At 43.6% G+C, this 22729-nt stretch overlaps 1 protein-coding gene across 1 annotated transcript in view; it reads left to right on the top strand.

Annotated features, from left to right (window-relative positions):
* Positions 1-22729, top strand: part of CSMD2 (CUB and Sushi multiple domains 2) — a 234388-nt gene that overhangs the window by 118532 nt on the left and 93127 nt on the right. The window contains exons 12-15 of the mRNA XM_059488507.1: positions 518-630; positions 7497-7679; positions 20129-20455; positions 21220-21414. Of these exons, the coding sequence (XP_059344490.1) occupies positions 518-630; positions 7497-7679; positions 20129-20455; positions 21220-21414 (818 nt within the window). The remainder of the gene's footprint in view (positions 1-517; positions 631-7496; positions 7680-20128; positions 20456-21219; positions 21415-22729) is intronic.

The raw sequence follows: 22729 nt of genomic DNA, 5'->3' as shown, positions 1-22729 counted from the left end.
GCTCCAAAATCTCCCAGGTTTTTGGGGTGATTCTTAATTAGTTTGGCATTTCCTTCTCCTGCAGAGTCCTTTATTTGAGGGTGATGAATCTGAGGCCACTTTGAGGCTGTTTTTATTCTATTATTATGTATTCTATTATATTTTTATAATCACACAATATTTATATATTATTCATAGTTATATAATATTTTATATTATGGTTTTATATTATATCTTTATTATATTATCATATTATTATCTATTATATCATTATGGTTTTATTTATATTATTATATAAATTTAATTATTATATTCTATTGTATTATATTGTATTGTATTGTATTCTATTGTATTGTATTCTATTGTATTATATTATATTCTATTGTATTATATTCTTTAATATAATATATAATTTAATAACAGTATAATTTACCAATATATAATTAATATAAACATAAAATCTTTTAAATCATTATTATTTCAACTAATTTTTATATATTACATTATATTAATTTATTTTTCTTACTTCTTTTTGCAGCCTGACAGGCACCACAGTCCCAGACCTCATTGTCAGCACCCAGCACCAGATGTGGCTCCTGTTCCAGACCGACAGTGTCAGCAACCTGCTGGGCTTCAAAGCCACCTACGAAGGTAACCCAGGCTCCTCCCTCCCAATTCCCCTTTTCCCAAAATATCAGGGACCAGCTGAGTGCAGGGATTGGGGAGAAAAGGGAGCCCCTGTAAATAAATCAAAAATCAGTGCAGATATTGGGGAGAAAAGGGAGCTCCTCTAAATAAATCAAAAATCAGTGCAGGGATTGGGGAGAAAAGGGAGCTCCTCTAAATAAAACAAAAATCAGTGCAGATATTGGGGAGAAAAGGGAGCTCCTCTAAATAAATCAAAATCAGTGCAGGGATTGGGAAGAAAAGGGAGCCCCTCTAAATAAATCAAAAATCAATGTAGATATTGGGGAGAAAAGGGAGCTCCTCTAAATAAATCAAAAATCAGTGCAGATATTGGGGAGAAAAGGGAGCTCCTCTAAATAAATCAAAATCAGTGCAGGGATTGGGAAGAAAAGGGAGCCCCTCTAAATAAATCAAAAATCAATGTAGATATTGGGGAGAAAAGGGAGCTCCTCTAAATAAATCAAAAATCAGTGCAGATATTGGGGAGAAAAGGGAGCTCCTCTAAATAAATCAAAATCAGTGCAGGGATTGGGAAGAAAAGGGAGCCCCTCTAAATAAATCAAAAATCAATGTAGATATTGGGGAGAAAAGGGAGCTCCTCTAAATAAATCAAAAATCAATGTAGATATTGGGGAGAAAAGGGAGCTCCTCTAAATAAATCAAAAATCAGTGCAGATACTGGGGAGAAAAGGGAGCTCCTCTAAATAAATCAAAAATCAGTGCAGATATTGGGGAGAAAAGGGAGCTCCTCTAAATAAATCAAAAATCAGTGCAGGGATTGGGGAGAAAAGGGAGCCCCTGTAAATAAATCAAAAATCAATGTAGATATTGGGGAGAAAAGGGAGCTCCTCTAAATAAATCAAAAATGAATGTAGATATTGGGGAGAAAAGGGAGCTCCTCTAAATAAATCAAAACGAGTGCAGGGATTGGGGAGAAAAGGGAGCTTTGCTAAATAAATCAAAACTCTGCAAGTTTGGTTTTATTCTTTTTTCCTTTAGAGTTTCCTTTCCCATCCAAGCTGGCTGGGTGGGGGCTGCCCCGTTGCCATTTCAGGTGTTTTATTGGGGAAAAAAATGGGAATTTCAGCTGATAGAAACAGATTGTGCCTGTGGGAGGGGATGGGATGGGGAATCTCTGGTTCCAGCAGATCTCTGGTGTCAACTGGGCTCTTTCAGGTGAAATCAAAGTTAATAAAAGTTAATATTGGGATTTAAAAAAAAAAAAAATCTTCCCAGAATGCAGCAAAATGTGAGTGATCAAGTCTGGCCTAAGCTGTTTGCTGTTGTCACGGGTGTTGGGATGTTCTGACCCCATGGAGAGGTGGAACAGGAGGGGCTTTCGAAGCTCCTTCCAACCCAAACCAGTCTGGGATTCCCTGAAGGAGATAAAAAAGGATCTAAAGAGGAAACACAGCAAGGAGGGGGTGAATTAAAAGGAAAAATCCCTTCCTGCTCCTCCCTGCCACTCAAAAATATCAGAGCAGAGCAGGTGCAGCGCTGGGCCTGGCTTTGCTAGGACCAGGAAAATTATTGTAAATAAACCCTCTCCTGAGCTTTAGGCCAGGCTTAAACACCAGGAACAGGACCTTGGCAAAAAGAGCTCAAAGCCCTTCTGTGGCTCCTGCTTTGTGACAAACTCAAGCCATTAAATTTCATTTAATTTAAATTAAATTTAATTTAATGGGAGAGCAGAGCAACAGGGATGGAAACCCCTTGGCCTCCTGAGAGATCCCAACACCAACAAAACAGTGGGGCAGGAGATGCAGAACCTAAAATAATATAAATCCAGGGCTGGATTCCCACCTGGATAATTGGCAAAAGAGCTGCAGGAAGCAGCAGCTCATCCCAGCAAAGTTTGAAAAAAGAAAAATAAAATCCTTATTCCTTCTGCTGAAGAACTGGAGTTTATTCCAAGCAAGAGCATAAAGGTAAATCAATTGTATCAATTCCTGTGGTAAGATGAAAAAGTTTGATGAAAAGCACAAAGGGCAGGGGAGGAAATCTCCAGCTCCAGCCCCTGCAGAGCTCCTAAGCCTCTTTAGCACCGTGGGGCTGAATTCCAGCTCTCCACAGCCAAAGCCTTGCTCAGCACTCCCCTGACAATAAACAGCTTTTAATCATCCCCTGCCTGCAGCAGGGGGCTCAGACCTGACTCAGCTCCTTCCCAATTCCAGCAGAAATCCAAATTAAATTACTGTGGGAGCGCCCATAAATCTGGTTTTAATTTGAAATTCTGGCTTTCTATTAAAACAATGTGACAGTGAATTACAATTTGGCTTTGTTCTGCTTTTTGGTGGGGTTTTTTGTGATGTTTCTGTTCTTACCACAGGAATTTATAAAATTCATTTACATTTATGCTGTTGCTTGGCATAAACTCAGGTTCATCAGTAGAAGAAATAAAGGTTGAACGGGCTGGGAATTCTGCAGGAATATCCTGATGGATGTTGAAGGCACCAGCTCCAGGGCAAGGAGTTTTCCCAACAAATCACCCAATTTCATTCATTCTTGGAGGCAAAAACTAAAAGGCAACAGAAACACCCTCCTCTAAATTCCTACCTGACGGCATAAGCTTTAATTAATGAAGCCAAGGTCATTTAAGTACAAAATCCTGAGTGTGAGGTAAAATCCTTTGGGCTGGAATGAGATAAAAATGGGATCATTTTCATTCATTCTTGGAGGCAAAAACTAAAGTGCAACAAAAACACCCTGGTCTTGATTCCTCCGTATTCTTACCTGACACCATTAGCTTTAATTAATTAATTAAGCCAAGGTCATTTAAGTACAAAATCCTGAGTATGAGGTAAAATCCTTTGGGCTGGAATGAGATAAAAATGGGATCATTTTCATTCATTCTTGGAGGCAGAAACTAAAAGGCAACAGAAACACCCTCCTCCTTAAATTCCTACCTGACACCATAAGCATTAATTAATTAAGCAAGTTCATTTAAGTACAAAACTTGTGTGTGAGGTAAAATATTTTCCTGGGTGTTTCCTGACTGGGGATGAGATTTGTGGGGTTTCCACAGTCTCAAAAATCCTTCACCCTGTGGCTACCCCTTCCAGAAACCTGAGTTTGACTTGCTGGCAGCTCCAAAAATCCTCATTTTCCCTCAGAAAAAAAATCCTCATTTTCCCTCAGAAAAAAAATCCTCATTTTCCCTCAGAAAAAAAATCCTCATTTTCCCCTCAGAAAAAAAAATCCTCATTTTCCCCTCAGAAAAATCTTCCTTTTCCCCTCAGAAAAATCGTCATTTTCCCTCAGAAAAAATCCTTCTTTTCCCTCAGAAAAATCCTCATTTTCCCTCAGAAAAAAAATCCTCATTTTCCCCTCAGAAAAAAAATCCTCATTTTCCCCTCAGAAAAATCCTAATTTTCCCCCCTTTCCTCCTTCAAGAGCAGGAATTCCCAGGGATGAGCAGCCTGGATTTGGGGCGGTGTGAGGGAGTTTTTTTTCTCATTCCTCACCCAATTTCCCACCCACCACCCTCAGCCAAACATCACAAAGAGCTCTGCAAAATTCCTGCTGCTACATTTTTCCCTCAGAAAATGCAGTTTTGTCAAAAAAATTTCCCCTTGTATGAATAATATTTGATGGAGAAAGCTGTGAAAGATTCATGTCAACTTGTTTCCCTTCAATAATGTCAAAACACTTGGTTTGGATGTTCTTGTTTAGTTTTGACTTTTATTATTCTAATGTGGAAGTGATTTTACTTTAAACATTCATCAGGAGGAATGTTTCAATCTTAGTGAAGTAACATGTTTTGATATTTTTGAATCACTCCTTTTTCTTTTTTATTTTTTTAATGGAACTTCTGCCCTGCTCAATATTTCATGGATTTTACTCCCTCACACAAAGAAATGCAGGAACCAGGGGATTTTTCTCAGGTCAAAAAATGGAATTTCTGAATAAATTCAATTTCCTGACCTCTGTGAGGTGATGAAACCTTCAAGCTGTGTTTGCCTGCTGCTGACAAGGAGAGGGTGGGAATTGGGAGCTCTAATTCCTCATTTTCCTCCCATTTTTAACCCACCTATTTGAGTTGGGGTCGTGCAGAGTGACAGGAAAGGGTGAGGAGGGAGGAGACCCTGCAGCGATGTCTTGATTCTCTCTCATCCAAGGGTCAAAATGCTGATTTTACCTCACTTGGCTGCGTTTTTTTTGAGCTCCTGATGCCCTCAGCACATCCTGATTTTACTGACGCTGCACATTCCCAGCTCCCTTTGGAATTCCAGCTCTGGAAATTCTGCTTTTCCCCAAGCTGGAGCTGCTTGGTGCAGAATTCCTGTGATTCCCATCCCTGCAGGGCCACCAGCCCAAGCTGAGGGAAACATTTGGGGCTGGCTCTGGGGTTTTGGCATCTCTGACCCTTCTGGGGAAGCTCCTTCAGGAGGATGGGGCTGCCACGGCTCAGGCAAGAATTTTTTTGTGTCCATTTGTGGAGTTTTGGGGCTGCCACAATGGCAGTTTTTGTGTCCATGTGTGGAGTTCTGGGGCTGCCAGAATGGGAATTTTTTGTGTCCATTTGTGGAGGAGTTTTGGGGCTGTCACAATGGGAATTTTTTGTGTCCACGTGTGGAATTTTGGGGCTGCCAGGATGGGGTCAGGCATAAATTTTTTGTGTTGGTGTGTGGAGTTTTGGGGCTGCCAAAATTAGGAATTTTTTGTGTCCATGTATAGAAGTTTTGGGGCTGCCAGGATGGAAATTTTTACGTCCATTTGGGGCTGCCATCATGGGAATTTTTATGTCCATTTTTGGAGTTTTGGGGCTGCCATCATGGGATTTTTTTGTGTCCATGTGTAGAAGTTTTGGGGCTGCCAAGATGGCAATTTTTAATATCCATTTGTGCAGGCATTTCGGGGCTGCCGGGATGGGAATTTTTTATGTCCATGTGTGGAATTTTAGGGCTGCAATGATGGGGTCAGGCGGGAATTTTTTGTGTCCATGTGTGGAATTTTGGGGCTGCCAAAATGGGAATTTTTATTTCCACTTGTGGAGTTTTAGGGCTGCCATCCCTGGCACTTGCTCACTGCATTTCCAGGTTCCAGGGTGTGGAAGGGAAGGGATGACAGCCAAGGGTGTTCTGAGTGGCAGCAGGGAGCATCCCCAGCCCCCAGGTCCCCGTCAGACACGCTGATAAATGTTCCACATCCACTCCCTCCCATCCCAGCTCGTTGCTATTCCTTGAGTTTTCCAGCTGAATTTTCATTTCATGCTAAGCACTGTTGGCCTTGTGCATTTTTCAGGGAAGGAATGAACAGTTCAGTGCAGCTTTAACACCCAAAATTTTCATTTTCCATCCCTAATGTGCAAGTGCAGCTCCTAAACAGTCGGATTTGGAAAGTGTGCAGGAAGATCTGTAAATCCTGGCAAAGTGCTTTCACTGAGAGGCAAAAAAACCTCAGCCTGTTTCATGAAAACTTTTAATATTAATTTATGTTAAATTATTTTGGGGATGCTTCATTAGCTAGCAGTGAGTTTTCAGCTCGAGATGCAGCAGAAGCTCTGTGACTTCTGCTCAAAATACACCTGGATGTGGAGTTGCCTGGAGCCAGAATAATAATGAGGGTGCTTGTTGTTATTCCAGCCAAATTGGGATATTAGAGGGAGTCATGCAAATCTCGGCTCCCGTGGTTTGCCTCTGTAAAGGAAGTGTCAGAAAAGAGATTTCCAATTTGGTGCAAGAAATTGGAAACGGGGAGGGAAAAGACAGCGAGACTGATCAGAGATGATGGGGATAAAAACCAGGGGAGTGTGGAGCAGATAAATAATGTGGGAACACTCGGGAGGAATGAAGGAGTGAAGTTTTTGGGGATAAAAACCAGATGATTGGGAGAGTAGAGGAACTTGGGGCAGATAAATTATATGGGAACACTCAGAAAGAATGAAGGAATGAAGATTTTGGGGCTGAAAACCAGAGGATTTTGAGAGGAGTGAGGAGGAGATAAATAATGTGGGAAAACTCAGGAGGAATGAAATTTTTGGGGATAAAAACCAAAGGATTGGGAGAGGAGAGTGGAGCACATAAATAATATGGGAACACTAAAGAGGAATGAAGGAATGAAGTTTTTGGAGCTAATAATGATCCAGGGCAGGGAGCCAAATGGGATTGAGGGGAGCAGGAGATAACAGGAAATTGTGTCTGGGGTTTATTTGGAGTCCAAATCAGAGAGGGATTAACTCTGTGTGGGGACAAGGCAGGAATGGGAATGGGGTTTAGGAGAGAATTGGGGTTGGAATGCCACAGCCTGTGGGGGCTGCACCAGCTGGGCCTCAGCCCCTTCCCCACACCCAAAATCTCTCTTCCAGCCCCTTCCCACACCCAGATTCTGTTTTCTCTCTTCCAACTCCTTCCCCACAGCCAGACCCTGTGTTTTCTCTCTTCCAGCCTCTTCCCCACAGCAAATTTTTTTTCATCCAGCCCTTCCCAAACCCAAATTTTGTGTTCTTTCTCTTCCAGCCCTTTCCCTACACCCAAATTCTCTCTTCCAGCCCCTTCCCACACCCCAATCCTATGTTCTCCCTTCCAGCCTCTTCTCCACACCCAAATTTTGTGTTCTCTCTCTTCCAGCCCTTTTCTCACACCCAAATTCTTTCTTCCAACCCCTTCCCACACTCAAATCCCGTTTTCTCTCTTCCAGCCCCTTTCCCGCACCCAGATTCTCTGTTCCCTCTTCCAACACCCTAACCCTGTGTTCTTTCTCTTCCACCCTCTTCCCCACACCCAAATTCCTGTTTTCTGTCTTCCAACCCGTTCCCCACACCCAAATTCTCTGTTTTCTCCCTCCCAGCCCCTTCCCTCAGCCAACCCTGTGTTTGTTTTTCGTTGCAGAGATTGACCAGGGCAGCTGTGGGGATCCCGGCGTCCCCGCCTTCGGCCACCGCGAGGGCTCCCGCTTCCGCCACGGGGACACCCTGCACTTCCAGTGCCAGCCCGCCTTCGAGCTCAAGGGCCACAAAAGCATCACCTGCCAAAAGAGCAGCCAGTGGTCTGCTCAGAAACCTGTGTGTGTTTGTAAGTGGGTCAGCAGCTCCAGGGCAGCACCAATGGGTGCCCTCTGAGGGGACGCCGAGGTGGTGGCACTTGCCCGGTGGCACCTTCAGCCAGCCTGGGGACAGGTTTGGGGTCTTTGCTGGGCAGGGCTGGGGAGATTTAGGCTCTGCTGGGCTCTCCCTGCCTTGTCCTGAGAGAAAATTAAGTCCTCGGTGGTCAGCACAGACAGGACATGGCCAAATTCACAATTCAAACCTGGGGTCTCTTTGTAGAGATGGATTTGGGCTGTGCTGGGGTCTCTCTGCCTTGTCCTGAGGGAAAATCAGCCCTTGGTGGACAGGACCCAGCAAATTCCAGATTTAAACATGGATTCTCTTTGCAAAGAGAGATTTGGGCTGTGCTGGGCTCCCCCTGCCTTGTCCTAAGGGGAAAATCAACCCTTGGTGGCCTTGGCACAGAAAGGACTCAGCAAATTCCAGATTTAAACCTGGATTCTCTTTGCAGAGAGAAATTTGGGCTGTGCTGGGCTCCCCCTCCCTTGTCCTGAGGGAAAATTAGCCCTTGGCACAGACAGGACCCAGCAAATTTACAATTTAAACCTGAATTCTCTTCATAAAGAAAGTTTTGGGCTGTTTTTGGCTCTCCCTGCCTTGTCATGAGGCAAAAATCAGTCCTTGGTGGTCAGCACAGACAGGACACGGCCAAATTCACAACTTAAACCTGAATTCTCTTTTTACCCCCTCTTTTTTCCCTCATGATCCGACCCTCTCCAGGCTCCCTCCTGCTGGGCCTCAGTTTTTCCTTGGTTGCCCCATTCTCAGCAGATTTGGGATGTTCTGTTCTCTGTGGTGACTCAGGATCACATTTTGGGGTGGAAATGGGAGTTCTGCACAGTCCCTGTGGGGTTTCCATGCTCTCAGTGTCCTCTGTAGATATATTGAGCAATTTGCTTTATTGCCCTGACAGGACCTTCCTGCAGGAATTTTCCCCGAGAGTTTTCCCTCTGTTTCCCCCAGCTGGTGATAACCTCACTCTTCTTTCTATCTCCTTTTCTACTTTTTTTTAAATCTCCTTTTCTACTTTTGTTGGCTCTGTTAAAATCTGGGCCTTGTCGGAGCAGGGGAGTGAGGCTGAACCTGAAAAAAAACCAGGAAAATGCAGTTGAGGGAGAGGGGGGAATGCAGGGGGAGAAAGCAAAAATGTTCTTTTTAGAAGTTCAGGTGCCAAACTGGGTGGAATTCCAGTGAAAATGTGGTGTGACAGGAGCTAATCCATGAAAAGGATGGAGCTGGGGGGGAAGAAAACAGATTTTGCAGAGGGTCTGGAGAGTTGGGAGAAAATTGGGGGTCATGGAGAAGGGGGAGAACCAGTTTGGATTCAGTGCCTTTATTTTCAAATATTTATTTAAGCTCAGAGAAATGCCTGGGGAAAGGAAGCAATTCCTCTGACTCCTCCCTTTTCCAGCTGCCATCCCTCCCTTCCTGTTTGGTTTTTTTTATTTGTAAGCAAATCAGCTGGAGGTGCTGCTGAGGAAATAAATATTGGAGTTTTTCCTGGGAGGGGGGAAGTGTTGGACTGGTTCTGTGCTGGTTTTTCCTTTTAATTTCTTGGAATTTCAGGTGAATTTGGACAAGTTGGTGGGGTTGAGGCTGGTGCTGAGAGCTTGAAATGAGGATAAACCTGTGGTTTGTGCTCAGGGCAGCAGGACTGGGTGATAACAGAGTAAAAAGGAGATTTTTGGTAAAATAGGATTAGTGATGTTGCTCAAATCAAGGCCTATGCATACAAAGCATGGCAGGAATCTTTCAGTTCAAATAATTCCAGTGTGATCTGTTCTCTGTGGCTCTTGGGATATTCATGGTTCAACAACACAATGTACAGGCAGTGGGAAAAATATGAAAAATATCTCACAGACCCCTCCTGACCTTCACTCCTGATTTATTGTGGAGCAGGAGGGGTCACAAAATGGACAAAATGTGTCTGAATTCCAGGTGGGAAATGTTGAGAGAACATCAGATGTGAGGGGGGGAAATGAGGGAACCCCTTTGCTTCTGTGAAATTTGGGTTTTGGGGGTTTGTTTCTTTGAAATTTGGGGTTTGTTTCTTTGAAATTTGGGGGTTATTTCTTTGAAATTTGGCTGTTGGGGGGTTGTTCCTGTGGAATTTGGGGAGTCTGGTTGATTTTGGAGTGTCTGGGGGTGTGTTCCTCTTAAATATGGGTGTCTGGGTGTTTGATTCTGTAAAATATCAGTTTCTGGGTGTCCGTTTCTGTACAATTTAGGTGTCTGAATGTTTATTTCTGTACAATTTAGGTGTCTGAATGTTTGTTTCTGTCCAATTTGGGTGTCAGGGTATCTGTTCCTGTACTTTGTGGGTGTCTGGGTGTTTATTTCTGTACAGTTTGAGTGCCTGGGTGTTTATTTCTATACAATTTACGAGTCTAGGTGTTTATTTCTGTACAATTTGAGTGTCTGGGATCTGTTTCTGTACAATTTCAGTGTCTGCATGGCTGTTTCTGTGCAATTGTGTGTATCTGGCTGTTTTTTCCTGTTCCATCTGGGTGTCTGTTCCTGTTCAGTGTGGGTGTCTGAGTGTTTATTTTTGTACAATTTAGGTATTTGGGTGTCTGTTTCTGTGAGATTTGGATGGCTGGGTGTCTGTTCCTGTTCAATGTGAGTGTCTGAATGATTTTTCCTTGTTAAATTCGGATGTTTGGGTGTCTGTTCCTGTTAAATTTGGGTGTCTGGGAGTTTATTTCTGTACAATTCAGATGTCTAGGTGTCTATTCCTGTTCAGTTTGAGTGTGTGAGTGTTTATTTCTGTACAATTTAGATGTCTGGATGTTTGTATCTGTAGTTTGGGTGTCTTTCTGTACAATTTGAGTGTCCGGCTTTGGGTGATGGCTGAAATTCTTCTCTCTGTCTTGCACCATCCTGCACTGCTTGAACCAACTCCATAATTCTGTTGTTGTCTTTAAAAATGGCATTTCCAGGGTTGGGGGATGTGGTGTCTGTCACAGGCCAGGGCAGTTCCCCACCCAGAACTGGATTTTGGACAGAATTTGTTCCTTTTTCTCAGCAAAACAGGCTTGGGGGGGGCATTGGATAAATATCCCTGAAGGAAAACCCTTGTGCTCTGATTTAGGGATGGAATATCCTGTGGCTGAGGAGATAATTCAGTTTATAAGCAGAGATTCAGCTCCATAATTCCAGCTCTGGAGCTGCCTCCACTGAGGATGGAGATGTGGGGAGGGAGAGATCCAGGGTAGGAATTGCTTTTCAAACATCCTCATGTGGAGTAGAGAAAAAAACCCTCATTTTCTGGTTTTATTTGTCCCCAAAATTCACTTCAGGAGGCTTATTTGACAGAAAGAACAGGGCCCTGGTGCTCCTGGGGGGGTTCTGCAGTGAGAGAATCTTTCAAGGATCTTTGTTCTTCCCTTCCCTTCTCCTCCTTCCTTTCCCAAATTTTCACCCTGCATTTCCCTCTGGGTGCTTGACCCGTGCCAGGCAGCGCCGTCATTTTCCATGAGGGATGATTGTGGCACTTGGAGTGACAATAAATGTCATTGTCACCTCCTTGGGCAGAGTTTCTGCCTTGGTTCAGGTGCCCTCTGCCAGGTCTGGGAGAATCATTCCAGAATTTCTGCCGCAGCTTCAGCTTGTTGGGATCACACTTGGAAAATTCAGGTTTTTCTGGACCCGCCTCGTGTTTGACAGGGAATTTAATGGTGGGGGAGTAAAAGGAGGGGGGAGTAAAAGGAGTGGATTTGTGCCCCAAAATTCTTGGGAATGGGAAGGGTCTGCACTGACCCCAGCAGGTTTGGGTTGGTTGGCGTCGCTCAGCAGTTTTGGGATCGTTGTGGTCATTACTGGGAAAGTTTGGGGATAAATCTGGGAATGTTTGGATGGATTGGGAGCCAACACATTCATTTCTGGACATGTTTGGGTTTGGGATTCATGTGGTCATTTCTAGGAATGTTTGAATGGATTTGGGATTCATGTGGTCATTCCTGGTAGTGTTTGAATGGATTTGGGATTAATGTGGTTGTTCCTGGGAATATTTGATTGGGTTTGGGATAAATCTGTTCATTCCTGGGAATATTTGAATGGATTTGGGATTCATATGGTCGTTCCTAGGAAAGTTTAGGGATAAATCTGGGAATGTTTGGATGGATTGGGAGCCAACACATTCATTTCTGGACATGTTTGGGTTTGGGATTCATGTGGTCATTTCTAGGAATGTTTGAATGGATTTGGGATTCATGTGGTCATTCCTGGTAGTGTTTGAATGGATTTGGGATTAATGTGGTTGTTCCTGGGAATATTTGATTGGGTTTGGGATAAATCTGTTCATTCCTGGGAATATTTGAATGGATTTGGGATTCATATGGTCGTTCCTAGGAAAGTTTAGGGATAAATCTGGGAATGTTTGGATGGATTGGGAGCCAACACATTCATTTCTGGACATGTTTGAGTTTGGGATTCATGTGGTCATTTCTAGGAATGTTTGAATGGATTTGGGATTCATGTGGTCATTCCTGTGAATGTTTGAATGAAACATGTTCATTTCTGGAAATATTTGAGTAGGTTTGGGTTTCATGTGATCATTCCTAGGAATGTTTGGGTTTGGGGATAAATCTGAGAAAGTTTGAATGGATTGGGAGCAAACACATTCATTTCTGGACATGTTTGGGTTTGGGATTCATGTGGTCATTCCTGGGAATATTTGATTGGGTTTGGGATAAATCTGTTCATTCCTGGGAATATTTGAATGGATTTGGGATTCATATGGTCATTCCTAGGAAAGTTTAGGGATAAATCTGGGAATGTTTGGATGGATTGGGAGCCAACACATTCATTTCTGGAAATGTTTGAGTTTGGGATTCATGTGGTCATTCCTGGGAGTGTTTGATTTAATTTGGATTAATGTGGTCGTTCCTGGGAATGTCTGAATGGATTTGGGATAAATCTGTTCATTCCTGGGAATGTTGGATTGGGTTTTGGATTCATGTGGTCATTCCTGGGAGTGTTTGAATGGATTGAGGATTAACATGTTCATTTCTGGGAGTGTTTGAATGGATTGGGACCAAATCTATTCATTCCTGGCAGTGTTTGATTCCATCTGGGGATAAATCTGTTCATTTCTGGGAGGGTTTGGGTTTGGGGATAAACGTGTTCATTGCTGGTTGGTTTTGAATGGATTGGGGATCAATGTGTTCATTCCTGGGAATGTGTGAGTGGATTTGGGATAAATGTGTTTGTTCCTGGGGTTTTTTTTTAACACATCTTCATTCCTGGGAATATTTGGAGAGATTGGGAACAAATGGGGATAAATGTATTCATTGCTGGGTGTATTTTAATGGATTTGGGATAAATGTGTTCATTAACATCCCAGATATTCCTGCCAAAAAACTCTGCCACAGGGAAGTGGTGACTGCCCAAAAGTGTCCCCCCAGCCCCTGAGGGACAGTCCCATGCAGCATTGGCAGGGAGAGGTGAACAGCAGCACCATGAGACTTTTTTTGGGCCAAAAAAATCCCCACAAACTTCCACCCTTCTTGTGGCCAGTGCAAAAATTCCCAAGGGAGCTGCTGGGAGAGGAAGAGCTCTGTTGGAAATCATGGGAAGGTGCAGAAGCCTTTCAGGAGCAGATGGCTGCAGGATCCAGCCCTGTCCCAGTGGGGATCAGCAGCTCCCAGTTAAGTTTTAAAAAACTTCAGCTCCTTCCCAAAGCCAAGGCCTGCTCCTGCTGGAGTGGGTGGCAGTGAAACCTGCTCTTCTCTGCACATCTATTTTAAATTCAGTGATATTTTCCTCAAGATTTGCTTCCCAAAATCTGCCTGGTTTTCATTATTCTCCTCATACCTGCAGTCCCACCCCCGGACTGAGCTGAGTTTTGTTGCTCTGAAGTAACAAAACTCTCCTGGTTAATTTTGTTCCAAACTCCTTCCCTCACCTCCCACCTGCCCTGAGGTGCCACAGGGTTTTCAGGAGGAAGAGGCACCATGAGATGCAGATTTTTTAAATTTTTTTCCCCTTGGAATAACAGATACAGAAAGAGGAAAATAGAAAATGTGAAGAACTTTGCTGCCCAGCTGGAGCAGTGCCCTGAGCTTCCAGCACTGTCCTGCTTTCCCAGCCCATCACCAAGGAGGAATTTTTGGTAAAAAGGAAATGCAAAGCAGAATTCCTGTCTCCCAACTCTCTCCCAAGAGGTCTGTGGGGAGCAGGATCTAAAAACTGAGAGGAAAGTCAAGAATTTTGGATTGTTTCCATGGAAACTGCTGCTGTTCCAGGGATTCCTTGTTTGGTTTTCAGCTCCTGACCCCACTCCCATGGTGTGACCTCACTTTGGGATCAGCCCTGGGTTCTCCTGAGGGATGAGCAGGGAATGGAGGCAGGAACAGGAGGAAAGAGGTGGGATCTGGGAAGGGAGAATAAAAGAGAAAGAGAAGAGAGAAACAGAAGAGAAAAGAGAAGGAGAAGAGAGAACTGCAGGAATTTCTCCTGCCTGCTCCATGTTCACATCCATATCCCTCTCCCAAAAAAAGAACCAAGGAGCTGCTCCTTCCTTGTTTCACTGCTCTAAACCAAGCAGAATCCTGATGCTGCTTGTGATAACGTGAACAAATCCCTGTGCTGGTTCATTCGTGCTGTGGTCTCGCTGCTCTGTGTCTGCTGTGATTTATTCTGTATTTAATAAAGGGATTTTTTCTCATTGCCTTTGCAGTAATTGGTCAGCAATAAGGATTATTGGCAAATGTAGCAATTATCGACAAATAAAAAAAAAAATTATTGACACGGGCAGCTTTGTAAACAGGCCCCTGTGCTGTGCACATAATGAAATGGCCTCTGCTGGCATTTAACAAGGGTAATGAATATTAATTGCTGCTGATGGGCAGCTGCAGGCAGCAGGGCTGGCCTCTGTCATGCTGGGGATGGCTCCTGCTGCTCAGGGCTCTTTGGGATGCTCCAGGTGCAGCTGGGCTGTCTCCATCCTCTTCCTCCTGACAGCCTGGCCCTGCCTGTGACACGCAGTTAAACAGCTCCTGGTTTGTCCCAGTGTGCAGCTGCAGGGAGGCTGGAGGAGCAGGGCTGAAACCTCCTTCCAAGTGAAGAAAAACCTCCTTCCATAGTGAAGAAAAATCTTCCACAGAGAAGGAAAACCTTCTTCCATGGTAAGGAAAAATCTCCTTCCACAAGGAAGGAAAACCTTCTTCCATAGTGAAGAAAAGCCTTCCACAGAGAAGAAAAATCTTCCACAGCAAGGAAAAACCTTCTTCCAAGTGAAGAAAAATCTTCTACAAGGAGGGAAAATCTCCTTCCATGGTAAGGAAAAATCTCCTTCCACAAGGAGGGAAAACCTTCTTCCAAGTGAAGAAAAATCTTCCACATAGAGGAAAAACCTTCTTCCAAAGCAATGGAAAACCTCCTTCCAAGTGAAGAAAAATCTTTCACACAGAAGGAAAACCTCCTTCTATGGTAAGGAAAAACCTCCTTCCAGAGAGAGGAAAAATTTCATTCCACAGTGAAGAAAAATCTTCCACAGAGAAGAAAAACCTTCTTCCATAGTAAGGAAAAATCTCCTTCCATGGTGAGGGAAAAGCTTCCACAGTGAGCAAGAACCTCCTTCCAAGTGAAGAAAAGTCTTTCACAGAAGAAAAACCTCCTTCCAAGTGAGGGAAAATCTCCTTCCACAGCAATGGAAAACCTACATCCATAGTGAAGAAAAATCTTCCACAGAGAAGGAAAACCTCCTTCCATGATAAGGAAAAATCTCCTTCCACAAGGAGGGAAAACCTTCTTCCAAGTGAAGGAAAACCGCCTTCCATAGTGAAGAAAAGCCTTCCACAGAGAAGAAAAATCTTCCACAGCAAGGAAAAACCTTCTTCCAAGTGAAGAAAAATCTTCTACAAAGAGGGAAAATCTCCTTCCATGGTAAGGAAAAATCTCCTTCCACAAGGAGGGAAAACCTTCTTCCAAGTGAAGAAAAATCTTCCACAGAGAAGGAAAACCTCCTTCCACATAAGGAAAAATCTCCTTCCAGTGAGAAGAAAAATCTCCTTTCACAGAGAGGAAAAATCTCCTTCCGCAGTGAGGGAAAACCTTGCACAGAGAAGGAGAACCTCCTTCCATGATAAGGAAAAATCTCCTTCTAGAGAGAAAAAAAATCTCCTTTTATGGCAAGGAAAACCTCCTTCTACAGTGAAGAAAAATCTTCCACAAAGAGGGGAAAACCCTCCTTCCACAGAGACCAAAAATCTCCTTCCAGAGAGAGGAAAAATTTCATTCCACAGTGAAGAAAAATCTTCCACAGAGAAGGAAAACCTCCTTCCATGGTGAGGGAAAACCTCCTTCCAAGTGAAGAAAAACCTTCCAAGTGAGGGAAAAACCTCCTTCCACAGCAATGGAAAACCTCCTTCCAAGTGAAGAAAAATCTTCCACAGAGAAGGAAAACCTCCTTCCATGGTAAGGAAAAATCTCCTTCCAGAGAGAGGAAAAATTTCCTTCCACAGAGAAGAAAAACCTTCCACAGAGAAGGAAAACCTCCTTCCAAGTGAGGGAAAACCTCCGTCCATAGTGAAGAAAAGCCTTCCACAGAGAAGAAAAATCTTCCACAGCAAGGAAAAACCTTCTTCCACAGCATTGGAAAACCTTCTTCCAAGTGAAGAAAAATCTTCTACAAAGAGGGAAAATCTCCTTCTATGGTAGGAAAAACCTCCTTCCAGAGAGAGGAAAAATTTCATTCCACAGTGAAGAAAAACCTTCCACAGCGAAGGAAAACCTCCTTCCACATAAGGAAAAATCTCCTTCCAAGTGAGGAAAAATCTCCTTCCAGAGAGAAGAAAAATCTCCTTTCACAGAGAGGAAAAATCTCCTTCCGCAGTGAGGGAAAACCTTGCACAGAGAAGGAGAACCTCCTTCCATGATAAGGAAAAATCTCCTTCTAGAGAGAAAAAAAATCTCCTTTTATGGCAAGGAAAACCTCCTTCTACAGTGAAGAAAAATCTTCCACAAAGAGGGGAAAACCCTCCTTCCACAGAGACCAAAAATCTCCTTCCAGAGAGAGGAAATATTTCATTCCACAGTGAAGAAAAATCTTCCACAGAGAAGGAAAACCTCCTTCCATGGTGAGGGAAAACCTCCTTCCAAGTGAAGAAAAACCTTCCAAGTGAGGGAAAAACCTCCTTCCACAGCAATGGAAAACCTCCTTCCAAGTGAAGAAAAATCTTCCACAGAGAAGGAAAACCTCCTTCCATGGTAAGGAAAAATCTCCTTCCAGAGAGAGGAAAAATTTCCTTCCACAGAGAAGAAAAACCTTCCACAGAGAAGGAAAACCTCCTTCCAAGTGAGGGAAAACCTCTATCCATAGTGAAGAAAAGCCTTCCACAGAGAAGAAAAATCTTCCACAGCAAGGAAAAACCTTCTTCCACAGCATTGGAAAACCTTCTTCCAAGTGAAGAAAAATCTTCTACAAAGAGGGAAAATCTCCTTCTATGGTAGGAAAAACCTCCTTCCAGAGAGAGGAAAAATTTCATTCCACAGTGAAGAAAAATCTTCCACAGAGAAGGAAAACCTCCTTCCACATAAGGAAAAATCTCCTTCCAAGTGAGGAAAAATCTCCTTCCAGAGAGAAGAAAAATCTCCTTTCACAGAGAGGAAAAATCTCCTTCCGCAGTGAGGGAAAACCTTGCACAGAGAAGGAGAACCTCCTTCCATGATAAGGAAAAATCTCCTTCTAGAGAGAAAAAAAATCTCCTTTTATGGCAAGGAAAACCTCCTTCTACAGTGAAGAAAAATCTTCCACAAAGAGAGGGGAAAACCCTCCTTCCACAGAGACCAAAAATCTCCTTCCAGAGAGAGGAAAAACTTCCTTCCACAGTGAAGAAAAATCTTCCTCATAGAAGAAAACCCTCCTTCTGCAGTGAAGGAAAACCTTCCACAGAGAGGGAAAACCTCTTTCCACAGTGAGGGGAAACCTTCCAAATGAGGGAAAGCCTCCTCTGCCTCACAAGATGAAGAAAATCATCATCTCACAGCCTCCATGGTGTTGTTCATGAACCCTGTGGCTCCCTGGGCTGGATGTTCCCCTCTGGGATGTGATTCCAGCTCCCCTCTCCATCAAGGGGAGCTTTTTCCTGGCCACAGCTTGGCCCTCCAGCTCCAACTCGCTTTTCTCCTCACTGATCTTATGGAAAATCAAAATCCTCGTTTACTTCCCTGCAGTGGAGACTCTTGGAGGGTTTTTTTTTTGTATCAGCTCCTCTTTAATCTGTCACTTTGTTTTAGCTGGCAAAGGTTAATTTTATATTCTTCCCTCGCTCTGCTCCTCTCCCCTTTGTCAGCAAGTCCTTTGTTGTTTTATTTTCTGAACTGGCAACTGCACCTCTCTCTTGCTGGGCTGCTGGAGGTCCTGGCTGAATGCTAATTCACCCCTTTGGATTTAAAAATTTAGAGGAGACACCTCATCCCTGCTGCTGAGACATTTCCCTGGGTGCAAATGAATTTATTTTCAATTTTCCTCAGGCAGATTACACCGTGCTTATGCTGACAGAATTATTTGACAGCATCCCCTGATATTTCAGCGTCTGGTAGAGAGAGAGAGAGAGAGCCCAGAAAAAAAATCCTGAGGATGTTTTGCAGTTTGTTTTCTCTTTAATCTGCTCTCTTTGTGGCTTTGAGAGCAGGGAATGGATTGTGCAGCTCCGTGGCCTTGATAACGTCACGGGAACATCCGAATTATTTGATCCCAGCCCATTAAGTGGTGAGGGGAGACAGAGGGAAAATAACAGAGGGAGGCAGTGCAGTGATCCAAATAATTGTCTAAACGCCAACCCCAAGCCAAGCTCATCCTCTGTGCCAGGAATTAGGGAGATGGATGTTCCCAATAATGGGTTTTACCAGGGGTGGCGGTGGGGAAAAGGGATGAGCAAAGCATCCGTACATAAAATAACCCAAAGTTTGGGCAGGTAGCACTCCAAAGGCAGCCTTGCCTTCCCGAATTAATGGGCCTTGGCAGCTGCAGCTTGGGATGGATTGAACCCCTGGAGAGCTTGAAGGGTTTTTCATGCATGTTGTGCCCCTCAGCTTCATTTTAAACATGGTTTAAATTATTTCAGTGGCTTTTTGGGAACCAGCAGAAATCAGGGGTTTATTTGTGGTGGGAAGAGCTTCTCCTCCTCCAGGGCTGCAGATTCCTCTGGTTTGTCCCAAACCTCAGCATTTGGGAACGTTCTTGGGCAGTTCCACCTCTCCCAGTGCTCAGCCGGGTGTGAACGACTTCCCAAGGACGCAGACAAAGCAAATTAACTCCCAGCTCCTTCTCCAGGCACTCCATTTGTCCCACAAATACTCCCTGGTGTGCACGGAAGGAGTTTGATGAATGCAGAGGGGGAAAAACGAGCTCAGCAGATGGAAAGGGCAGATTTTATTGTGAGCAAACTCCCGAGGAGCCCGGAGCACCCTGGGGATGGATGTGTCACCTGTGGGTGACAGAGCTGAGCCAGGGACAGCAGCAGGGGAGGCTGGAGCAGTGCCCAGAGTGGCCGAGATGGTTCCTTGCTCCAGGTTCTGTGGGATTGTGCTGGGATGTGGCCACAGCAAAAAAAAAAAAAAACAAAAAGTTGAGGCAAAATCTGGCTGGTTCCATGCTGGTTTTGTTTTGCACCAGCTCAAGTCACTCACTGGATTTTTGGGAGTTTTCCTGAGAGAATTCACCGGGAAAATGCCAGATCCCACCTAAGAGGCATTTTCTTCCTGCTGTTAAATAAAACTGGAAGGGACTGGAAAATGGCAAATCCACCCAAAGTCCTGAGGAATGGGTGCTTTTCTTATCTCAATAGTAAAATATTCTGATGTAGTGGTGACCAAAAGATTCGCATTCAGTGGTGACCAGAATATTTGGATTTAGTGGTGACCAGAAGATTGGGATTTAGTGGTGACCAAAATATTTTAGTTTAGTTGTTACCAAAAGAGTGGGATTTGGTGGTGACCAAAATATTTGGATTTAGTGATGACCAAGAGATTCTGATTCAATGGTGACCAAAAGGTTCTGATTTACTGATGACCAAAAGGTTCTGATTTAGTGGTGACCAAAGATTCAGATTCAGTGATGACCAAAAGATTTGGATTCAGTGATGACCAAAAGATTCTGATTTACTAATAACCAGAATATTCTGATTCAGTGGTGACCAAAGGCTTCCCTGCTGCTCCTGTGAGGGAGGGAATGAAATAAAAAATGGAAGGGAATTAATGGAAGATCCAGGATGGTGTTTTCCCCTCCTGGTTTTTGATGCACATGAAATGCTGATATTTCTTTGATGGCAGAATTTCTGTCAGTGGGCTCTGGCCTGCTGGAAATCACATTTTCCCTCCTGAGGCAGCCTCAGAGCAGGAACTGGGACTATCCCAGCCAGGGGGCTGAGGGCAGGGCCAGCTGTGGGGACTGATGCCACTTTCCCTTTGCAGTTTCCTGCTTTTTCAACTTCACCAGCCCGTCGGGCACCGTGCTGTCGCCCAACTACCCCGAGGAGTACGGGAGCAGCCTGCACTGCGTGTGGCTGATCATCGCCAACCCCGAGAGCCGCATCCACCTGGCCTTCAACGACTTCGACGTGGAGCCCCAGTTTGATTTCCTGGCTGTCAAGGACGGTGCCACAGCTGAATCACCCGTGCTGGGCACCTTCTCAGGGAGCCACATCCCCTCCTCGCTGACCAGCAGCGGCCACGTGGCCAGGCTGGAGTTCCAGACTGACCACTCCATGGAGAAGAGAGGGTTCAACATCACCTTCACCAGTGAGTGTGTGTTGGGTTTGTGTGGCGGGGAGGGAGGCATATTTTATTTATATATATAAATTTTAATATATATATATTTTTATATATATATATATGTATATGTATATATATATGTATGTATAATATGTATATATATGTATATATAATACATACATATATATTATATATATGATATTTTATATATATAATATTGAAAAAATTATATTTTATAGTATATTATATATAATACAATATATATAATATATATTATATGCATATTATACATAGAAATATATAATATATATATTATATAATCATAAAGTTAGCCATCTTGTCAGAAGGCTAACTTTATGATTATATATTATATATTAATTATACTTTCATTAGTTATGATTATATTATTTTATGATTGTATATTAAATGATTACTTTATGTTTGTGTCTTATATATTAATTATTACTTTATGATCATATATAATATATAATCTTATATTTCATATTAATTAATATATATTAGTTATTACTTTATTATTATATATTGCATAATATAGCTTATATTTTTATTATTTATTATTATTATATATTATATTACTTTTTGATGATATATTATATATTAATTATTATAATCTAGGCATGTCCTCCTCCTCCTCCTGTCACTGGGAAGGGGAAAAATTCAATTTTCCTCAATTTGAGGGTGCAACATCCTCATTTTGGGGACAGCGTTGAGGGGAGGGTACAAAAAATTGCTGATTCTCCCGTTTTCTCTTTCTCTCCTGCTGCTGGCAGCGTTCCGGCACAACGAGTGCCCGGACCCCGGCGTGCCGGTGAACGGGAAGCGCTTTGGGGACAGCCTGCAGCTGGGCAGCTCCGTGTCCTTCCTGTGTGACGAGGGCTTCATCCGCACCCACGGCGCCGAGAGCGTCACCTGCGTCCTGCAGGAGGGCAGCGTGGTGTGGGACAACGCCGTGCTGCGCTGCGAAGGTGAGCCCCAGCTCCTGCCTGCTGCCCACGGGGTGGTTTGGGGTGGTGAAGATCCCATCTCAGCTCTTCCCGTGGGTGTTGTTAGGAAAATCCATCCACAAACACCAGAGGTTTATGGCCAAAAAGGAGACAGAGGGGTCCTTTTTGAGAGATCTTCTGGGATCTCTCAGATTTTTGGAGAACGCATCTTCGTTTTTATCCCGATTTCCCAGCTGCATTTCCCTTCTCTCTTTCCCCATTTCTGAGGTACCTGAGAGGTTCAGACTTCCCAAAGATTCCCCTCTAATGTACAACCCTCCCTTTGAATTTTTAATTCTTACATTTTTCCCATTTCTGAGGTACTTCAGAGGTTCAGACTTCCCAGAACACCTGATCCCAAAGATTTACCTCTAACGTACAACCCTCCCTTGTAATTTTTAATTCTTACGGAATTTAGGGGTTTTTCCCCATTTCCCCCTCCTCCTCTCCTCCTCTTCTCCTCTCCAGGTGAACATTCCTTCAGGGAATGAAATTTTGGGGGGAATTTTGCAGTCTTTTGGGGTCCAGAATCAGGGTTCTGCCTGTCAGGGTCTCACTCTCACATTCCACAGTGTCCAGCCAACACCTTGCAGGATTTTCCACCCCTTTGGAAGGAGGAGGAAATTTCAGTTCAAATATTCCTGAGCTCTGTTCATTTTCCAATTTTTTTGGTGTGGAATGAACGCTGGGGAATATTTTTATTGTGGTTTTTTGATGATTTGATGATCAGTTCTTGTTACAGCAGGTGTTTTTCTAATAACAATAATAATAATAATGAAAAGTTCTGGTTTAGTGATGCCTCAAAGCTTCCCTGCTGCTGCTGTCAGGGAGGGAATGAAACAAAAAGGAATGGAAGATCCAGGGTGATGTTTTCCCATCCTGGTTTTTGATCCACGTAAAATATCTGATATTTGTGTCATGACAGAAGTTCTCTCAATGGGCTCTGGCAGCTGAGAGACAAAAATTCTGCGTTTCCATCTCCTGGCCACAACAGCCAACCCTGCCATGGGGGGAGCTGGGCTGAATTAAAGGCTTTAATTCAGATTTCAAAGCTTTTTTAAGACTTTCAAGCCTCTGCTCTGGAAAAAAGAAGTGAAGAAGGAGCTCATTAGGACTGAAAATCTTCCTGTGCCCTGTGTTCTCAGGGAAGTGATGCTCTGCTCTGGTATTTGCAGCAATTTGAATAACAAGTGCTGAGCTCTTGAGAAGCAGCCCTGGAATATTGAGAAATAATTGGAGTAATTGGCCCTGCATTGCCTGAGCAGCAGGAATTGCACAGTCCTGGCCATTGTCTTTG

This window comes from Ammospiza nelsoni, chromosome 25, assembly GCF_027579445.1.
Source record: "Ammospiza nelsoni isolate bAmmNel1 chromosome 25, bAmmNel1.pri, whole genome shotgun sequence".
NCBI classification, from domain to species: Eukaryota; Metazoa; Chordata; class Aves; order Passeriformes; family Passerellidae; genus Ammospiza; species Ammospiza nelsoni.
The sequence above is the reverse complement of the archived record's forward strand: the minus strand, read 5'-3'. Positions and strand labels throughout refer to the sequence as shown.